A 7,594-nucleotide genomic window follows, 5' to 3' on the forward strand; every position below is an offset into this window, starting at 1 on the left:
ATCCCGCCAGAACCCCCTCCCCTAGCACCAAGGCCCAAACGCACTGCACTGGACACAACAAGCGATCTCAACCCGATCGTCAAGAAGCTTCGAGGATAATTTGCTTGTACCTTTGGCGCGGCATCGTATAAAGGACCGGTGGGACTGATAAGCTGCCTTCGTCACTTTTACCACCACCAATGCCAAAACGAAGAACGCAAGCGGCGGCCGGAGGCTGAAGGGAAGGCAGAGGACCCCCCTTTAACGTAACCAGTCTGGGCTGGAAGTCCTAACTACGCCGGGTCTGCTTCCCCACGTCCGGCCAGACATGGCCCACCACAAGAGCCGCCTCACGCAGCGGCACTGCGACCCACACTGCGTTGTCTAGTATGTTAAAAGGTCATTGGCAACGCTGGAGGACTGGCAATCCACCTGAAATACAAACACCCCAACGGACGGAGCAATGCGATTCAAGAGCTAAAGAAAGAGACAAAAAGACCCCTCAAACGAGAGGGAGTCGAATCCCATGTCTTTTACGGCACAAACATAAAGCAGGAAGAACGTGACGAAGCACTACCGCATCTTCCAAAGTTTACACCTTGGTACTGTGGAAATGCCTCATCGTGGCGTCAAGGTCTATTACTAAGTTCATTACTTGGGAAGCTAAATTTCCACACCTGCAGCATCGAATCCGGCTTAGTTCGGGCTGCACCGTGATACAGTCGTTACTTATTCGGATAGCGGAGTTAAGTACCTTACAAATAAGGCGCGTTTTGTAATGGGTAAAGTGCCTGAACGAAGAGACTGCAGGGAAACGCACGCTACCAAACAATAAGTTTCACGGTAGATTACCTGATCTATCGGACGGGGAATCCAATGCCGTACGCTACAGTTCTCCCGGGAACTGTGCCATGGTCGGGATACAGCGCGACCTGCTCTCCGGGGATCAAGCGGAGGGCCTAACCGGAGACCGCTCTTTGGGATACCGTGCTACTGGTGTCGCCCACGCCCGTGGGTTGAAAGATCTCTATGATCAGGAGGTTATAGTGGGTATGGGTGGGTTTCCTCACCACCGAGTCCCACATAATCTGCCCTAACACGGCATATGTGCGCAATTGCATTTCCTCCTTCCTCCCTCGGGCAGCGACGCCTGGTCGTTAAATTTCACGTGGAACAACAACAACAACAAAGTTTACAGGAACCGAGTTACCCTTCCGGATAGAAGCACCGAGAAAGGACGAGAAAAAAAATGCCCACCACCGCCAGAGCAGCGGAAGGAAACACAGTGCTTGGTGTGCTTAAAATGGTTCGCGACTATTTATTCAGCCAGATGGCACTGCAGGCGGTTCCATGAGGGCCAAGAGGTTCCCATAACGGGGAAACTCCGGCGCCTCCAGGAGGATGCTCCCGAGGAACTTCCTCCCACTGCCTTTTTATGCAAAACATTTGAATTCCAGCGCCGCAGCAAACAGGGGCCCACAAGGCACCGCATCGTTAGCCATGGATTCATGTCAGACACCGCGAAAACAAGCTAATGTGGACAGTGCAAAGAGACGAGCCTGCCCTTACTGAGGTGTCCCACATTAAAGAGCCTACGCTATAACTTTGCAGTGGGAAGGGGCAACGTGGAGAAGTTATGCTTTAAGAAGAAGTTTGCCTAATACCTGCTTGCAGTGAAAAGGCTTTGTCCTTAACCGCCTTCTCTGATAGAAGTGGCACCTGCCATACTGGCCTGGGGGCTGTCTATTTTATCCCCTAAGCTTTGTTAGATTATATACGTTTTCTGAATGTTATGGCCAACCGCGCCGCCACTCCACAAAGGTTTGCTAGAGAAGCGAGGGTATGTCTAAGGGATCTGGGGTTAAAAAAAACAGTCACCCAAAAGCCTTTATTGCGCTTTTCATAACAGGTTGGACCCCAATCCAAGATATATTAAAATACAAAATAAATGAAAATACGAGCAAAAAAACGATAAACATCATAATATAAAGTAAGACAAAGGGGCCATCTTCCACACCAATAGCGGGCAGTTGCGAACGCCTTCTCGCGCTGTGGCCAGGGCGGGCGGCCGCTAATGAATTCTGGGAAGGCGCCGTGAAAAAAACGTTGGTTTTGGTGCCGGCGCCCCGCCTCTGCGTTGGATTAGGCGCCAGCTTGCTTTCAGGGAAAAAGGCCGTTTTGACAGTGTGTGGGGTAATTTTTTTCTCTTCTTTTACCAGGATGTATAGCTGCACCGATTCTACTTGTCGACCAAAGAAGCTCTTGAGCAGAGGAAAATTTTTTTTCTTCTATGAAGCAACTGCTGTGGAGGGGAGTTTTCATTTTAAAGGTTCTCATCAATACTGAACTTTTGATGCGCTGTTAGGATACCGGGCGTTCGAAGAGCAGATGGTTTAGGTATTCTTGTGGACCTTATGCCGCGTTCGAGGAAGCGGGCTGTCCTTGTGGTAACGAAGAACTGTGTCTCGCACTACTGTTTCGATGCTGTATGCCATCAGGACGATGCGCGCATCTCCTTCTGTGCTTGGAGGCGCTTTTTCTACTAGGCAAGAGTGCTTCACAGTATTTATATTTGTGTTTGGGCTGGGGAGGTGGTTGATCTGGATGAACGAACTTGCAGTGTTTTTTCAGCGTTGAGAAATGCGGCACGGTACGCTCACAGTATGGGCATTTTTCCCTCTGTCGATTCACGGATGGTTGATGCATGCTTGATGACCCATTCACCATAGAGAGTGGAAGTTTGTTCACTGTACCTGGCGCGGTTGGTTTATGTGTTTAGTGAATATGGGGGGACTCTGCTGAAGGGAGATTTCAGAAATGACAATGGTTGAAGCAGTCTCTCACAGACAAGTATAAGCGAACCCAGAGCTAAGACACCCCATATCTTGCACGTGCACGATGTACCAATTCTCTGCGGTCAATGAACTCATTTCTAATGAGATACTTTGGACTGAAGTAAGAAGGTTTTGTGCCGTACAGGATGTAACGGCGAGTGCCTTTACGTATTTTACTCACCCACCTTGTCGCAATTTGTTCAGTAAAACAAGTTAGTCGGCCTGCATGCGTTAAAGGTACAGTTCTATCTTCAGTGTGTGGACCTGTGGTCATGGCCAGTGTGGTGTACTGATCTGCTAGCTCATTTGCGCGTATTCCACAATGTATGTAACAAAACTGTAGGTGAATCAACCATCTTACTCTCGTCAAAATTAAAACGCGATTCCATACTGGCCCTCCGTCCAGTCAGTTTGACTCTGCGGCACCTTATTCAAGGCCGCTGGCAAAAACTGATCGCCCTAACCTCAATAACCGATTTTTTTACTGTGGCGCATGCGAGTGGTAATCTACTTTTCTGGGACCAGAAGCATCGTACACGATTCCGTACGATAGGTATAAGGGCGCGTTACACAGTTTTGCACTAACTTTCTCAATTACAAGTGAGAACTCAAGCGATGAAATAAGCATTCTGATTCCATCTTGGAGGAGCACATCCGCACCACCATTTGTGGCTAGTTCCAACTCGCGGCGGGGATGTGGGTCAAGAGCTCGTTGACTTAATGCTCTTTTTTTCTCTGATGAGCCCCTCTGTACCAGTTATTGAGCGATCTAATAGAAGGCCCACTCCAAACGATACCATTTGAGCCGGGGCGGCAGACAACGGGGTAATGGAATTCCTGAAGAGGCTTCGTTTGCGTGGTGTCAATTCAGTTATATCATAGTTCTTTCTGCACGTGCCCGTTAACGAATGTAGCTGATGGCACGATATTGGCGAGATGCGGAAACAAAAGTGAGGCTGTGGCTCCGGTGGCGGCCGCTGAATCCAGTCTGGAGTGCATGTTGTCAGCTTCTCGAAGATTGAAAGTCTGGTCAGTAGGCATAAGGTGCGCAATGGAAGCATATTCGCTTCCAGAAGAGCGGATTCCAGATCGGTTGTGCTGGGGACTCTCCCAACGGTATGTGCTAATGAGGCATACGCGTTTCGCTTCATGTAACGTACGCTATCTGTTCCTACAGACCAAGAAAGCCCGCTACCGTATAGGGGGTTTGATGTAACGTGCCCCATGGCGAAGGTACGTAAATCGTGTGGGTTTGGCCCAACCGAGTTGCGCGAAATGGACTGTAGCTGTGGAATTCTTTGCGTGGTTGTATTGCGTTGTTTGGAATGCCGCCACGTTTAACGTTAGGCATGGATTTCATTCAACACCAAAAAGTTTCGGCACGCGAGATGGCCCCATGGCCATGACAAGACTTTCAGCCCCAGCAATCGCAAGGGGCCATCGTCTCTTCAGGTCACTGTCTTACTCTTTGTACGTGAACAGTGTGAAGCGTGCGGCCTCACGTTTTGCTATGTTGATGGATAATCCATTTTTCTGGCACCACGCATGCTATTTTTTGAGAACCATCTTGACAGTGGGAATTGCGTATTCTCGTGACTGGCGTTTGATTATAATAGAGAGACCATCGGCATAGACATCTGCTGAAACGTCTGAAAACTCGTTAAGGAATGTGAGAAGTGGATATATTTAGAGGGGAAAAAGATATGAACCCACTTCTGGTCCCTGTTGTACTCCTCGCAGAATTGTACTCTGATCACTGAGTTGCTTTCCAAGACGTGTTTTTGCGTAACGACCACATTGAAAATATCGAAGCCATCTTCTGCAGTTCATGCGGTCGATACATCCGTGAAGAAAGCGAAGTCCTCGGGTAAAAAGGTTTCACAATGCTTCACCGTGAATGCTATCTGGACCGGAAGCTTTGCCACACGGTGTGGCACTCAACGCCGCTTGGGGTTCTACCAGGGCAATGGGCCTATCTACCAAAGGGGGAGGGGGACCACGCAAAGCACACTGAGAGTCATCAGAACTTTGTCATTCTGTGGCTTCAAAACGGGGTGGAGGGCTGAAAACCTGAAGTTGGATTCGGTATTTAGTGAACCGTTGAGAACTTCTGCGGTTTGTGAGAGGGGTGGTTGGGTCCAAAAAAACGTACGATTGAAAGTATTTGCGGTCTTGCGTGCGATCCTATATTGGTGGGTATTATCGCTCAGCATAGCAAATGCAGCAGAAGAAGCTAAAGCCTTATTCCTCTCGGGCACATATCTCCAGGAAAGTGGTTCTCCTGGGTTGAGGTTGGCAATTCGCCGGAGGTACATGTGACGTATCATTTCGCATGCCAGAAGGAAAAACTGGTTTCTGGTGTGGCGCATGTCTGCCCCATGGTTGGTTGTAGGTATGTTCCGGTAGCGCGATTTGCTAGCTGAAACAATACGATCTGCTTCCGCCAGAGTGAAATCCCAGAATTTGGGCCCATGCTTGCGCATGCCCCGTGGGCAATGGTTTCGTAGTGAGGTCACGGGTGCATGTGTAAATGTTTTAGCGCCAGATAGCAACTTGTAATGGCCGCATGCTGGAAGTAGCGAGTTAAGATCTCTGATACAGGAATCCCAGTTACACTTGGGTTGGCGTCGTCTTGCTGTAATGTAAAGGAAATCACATGATGGGTGGTAAGCGTAGAGGTGTCTGCTGTCCAGTCTGGTGCTACAAGGGGCCTTCTCCATATTAGGCCTATATGGGATCGCTCGCAATAGCGGCGGGCGTGCATGGTGGCACCTGTTGTATTTAGCGGAGCGGGTCCCCTATCCGTACATTGTTCCCAAAATTCCACAACAACCCTGCTTGGCCCGGTGTCCAATAACGATTCCCAAAGTAGATAATGCAGGTTAAAGTCACCACAGAGTAGGAAGGGAATTGGGGCTGGGAAATGTCGCAAAAATTGTCGAAGGAATTGTGTTGCTCTTCGGGGTGGCCGCACGTGTGCGCTGGCGGCTGCCATGGCGCGGTTGTTCTCAAGCGTCGCCTGAACCACTTCTACATCAAGGCAGTTGTCCACTTATGGGAAGGTAGGCGATAAGCGCTTGGAAGAAAAAGTTTTTCTTAACACTATCGCCGCGCCCCCGCCCCACCCCTTTGCTCACGTGTATGAATGGGGCGTATAGCCCGCTGTTTTCGCCAGGGGGATGCTCTGACGATTTCCAGATCCACCCTACAGCAATAATTAATGCCCGACGCGCCATGGGGGCTGCAGGTTTGGCTGGCGTCAGGGGCGTTGCGTTCGTTTGAAGTTCTGTAAGATGGCCAGGGTTCCGCTTAACGCCACTACTTAGCAGTGGCTTGGGCCTTTGCGCATCGCATTCGCTACGAAAATCGTATGCGAAGCGCTTTTTGGCGCCGGTGAAATTGGCGCGGGGTGGGAATCCCCGCCCCCCGGGCAATCTTCTGCGCGGCCCCATGCTATCCTGCGCGCTTCCGGCCCGACAGGTGTGTGTCGGCTATTTCTTTGCGCGGGCAATGTGGGCAGCGTGCGCTTGGCTTCCTTCCAAATAGGGGGCGCAGGGCCCTGGTGCCGCGTTGGGGGCGGGCGGCTTCGCCGGGGGAATGCGGGGCGTCATAGGGTCCCCCGCTGTTTCCACAACCGCCAAGCGGGAATCCCACATTTGCGTTACAGGGGGTGGCGGTTTAATCGGGAAGATGCGCGCTATCCAACCCCCCTTGCCACAATCCGAAACGGAATAAATTGTGCGTTTTGCGGTGGCGGGGGGCGAATCGTCGAGTCGAGAGCGGCGTTTTTGCGTGGGATCGGCGGCTGAGAACGCCAAGGGGGCTGGCGAAGGGGGGTTTCCACAGGGCCGCGCTCGCAAAAAAGCCCACGCGCAGCTTTGCAGCTTCTCCGCCCTAGGTGGGTTAAAGGCGTCTTTCTTAAAGCCCCCCTGCCAAAGGGTATATGGGCAAGTTTGGTTTCTGACGGGGTGGGGGGTTTATAGGGCGGCGCTTTTCCCTGTGGGTGGGAAGTGTGGCCCATATGCCCCCCCACCCCGTGCCATAGCAAGGGGCGCCGCCGTCGTTTTAAATCCGCGCATGGGTTGGTAATAAACGCAAAGGTGGCCCGCTGAAAATTTTGTCCCATTTTGAAAAGCATATAGAAGCTCGCGGGCGGAATGCGTGCAAAAGGGGCTTGTTTATTAATGCTTTGGGGCGTGGCTTTGTTCATGGTAATTTCCCTTTGGTTTCCGCTGTTGGATTTTTGGGTGGGAAATTATTGAGCCTTCGGGGTGGCGATTTGATTTTTATTGTTGGGTATTTGGGGGGCGGCGTTGGTGCCCCATAAGCGCGGTCAGTGGAACGGAATATGCGGGCGGTTTGCTTAGCGCGTGCGTCGGCAGGGGTGGGGGGGTTTCAAATTGCCCGGCTGGTGCCTCGAAGCCCGGAAGGCCGCGATGCGGTGGCGCGTCTTCTTCCTTCGGGTTTGTTCGCTGCCGGCGAAGGCAGCTGCCGCTTTCAGGGTGGGTAAATGCCCCGGTTTGTTTCCAGACGGCGCATTTACGGACCCCCTCCTTTCCCAGTTGTGCTCGGGAAGCCCTTCTGCCAATACGGCGGGCTTCGGGGGGATTTTGGCGCGGGCAGGGCGTTTTGCATTTTTCAGCGGTGGGGCCTTTGGTGTGATTGCGTGGCCGCTCGGGTGGGGTTGGAACGGCGAAAGGGTCGAAAGTTACGGGGGGCCATGGAGGCCCGCGGTCGAATTTTGGCGCTGCGGGGCGAAGGGGGTGCTGCCGGTTTTCTGG

The 7,594-nt window shown here is 51.7% G+C and overlaps 6 protein-coding genes across 6 annotated transcripts; 1 reads left to right on the forward strand and 5 right to left on the reverse strand.

Moving 5' to 3' along the window:
- Positions 1-3,514: 3,514 nt before the first annotated feature.
- DQ04_08251000 (putative MYH7B protein) lies at positions 3,515-3,964 on the reverse strand (the record flags this gene model as incomplete). The annotated part of the gene is made up of 1 exon (XM_009315494.1): positions 3,515-3,964. The coding sequence occupies one exon, from the start codon at positions 3,962-3,964 to the stop codon at positions 3,515-3,517; it is 450 nt and encodes a 149-aa protein (XP_009313769.1).
- An 825-nt stretch (positions 3,965-4,789) lies between these two features.
- On the reverse strand, positions 4,790-5,296 carry DQ04_08251010 (putative f-actin capping protein beta subunit; the record flags this gene model as incomplete). The annotated part of the gene is made up of 1 exon (XM_009315495.1): positions 4,790-5,296. One exon carries the CDS (start codon positions 5,294-5,296, stop codon positions 4,790-4,792), a length of 507 nt encoding a protein of 168 aa, XP_009313770.1.
- A 29-nt stretch (positions 5,297-5,325) lies between these two features.
- Positions 5,326-5,808, reverse strand: DQ04_08251020 (putative membrane associated protein; the record flags this gene model as incomplete). Its single annotated transcript, XM_009315496.1, has 1 exon — positions 5,326-5,808. The coding sequence occupies one exon, from the start codon at positions 5,806-5,808 to the stop codon at positions 5,326-5,328; it is 483 nt and encodes a 160-aa protein (XP_009313771.1).
- A 40-nt stretch (positions 5,809-5,848) lies between these two features.
- On the reverse strand, positions 5,849-6,265 carry DQ04_08251030 (putative ubiquitin hydrolase, putative,cysteine peptidase, Clan CA, family C19; the record flags this gene model as incomplete). The annotated part of the gene is made up of 1 exon (XM_009315497.1): positions 5,849-6,265. One exon carries the CDS (start codon positions 6,263-6,265, stop codon positions 5,849-5,851), a length of 417 nt encoding a protein of 138 aa, XP_009313772.1.
- A 245-nt stretch (positions 6,266-6,510) lies between these two features.
- Positions 6,511-6,951, reverse strand: DQ04_08251040 (hypothetical protein; the record flags this gene model as incomplete). Its single annotated transcript, XM_009315498.1, has 1 exon — positions 6,511-6,951. The coding sequence occupies one exon, from the start codon at positions 6,949-6,951 to the stop codon at positions 6,511-6,513; it is 441 nt and encodes a 146-aa protein (XP_009313773.1).
- A 298-nt stretch (positions 6,952-7,249) lies between these two features.
- On the forward strand, positions 7,250-7,594 carry DQ04_08251050 (hypothetical protein; the record flags this gene model as incomplete). Its single annotated transcript, XM_009315499.1, has 1 exon — positions 7,250-7,594. A coding segment is annotated over one exon (345 nt), but the record flags the coding sequence as incomplete, so codon positions are not given.

This window comes from Trypanosoma grayi, assembly GCF_000691245.1.
Source record: "Trypanosoma grayi strain ANR4 Tgr_825_V1, whole genome shotgun sequence".
Taxonomy (NCBI): domain Eukaryota; phylum Euglenozoa; class Kinetoplastea; order Trypanosomatida; family Trypanosomatidae; genus Trypanosoma; species Trypanosoma grayi.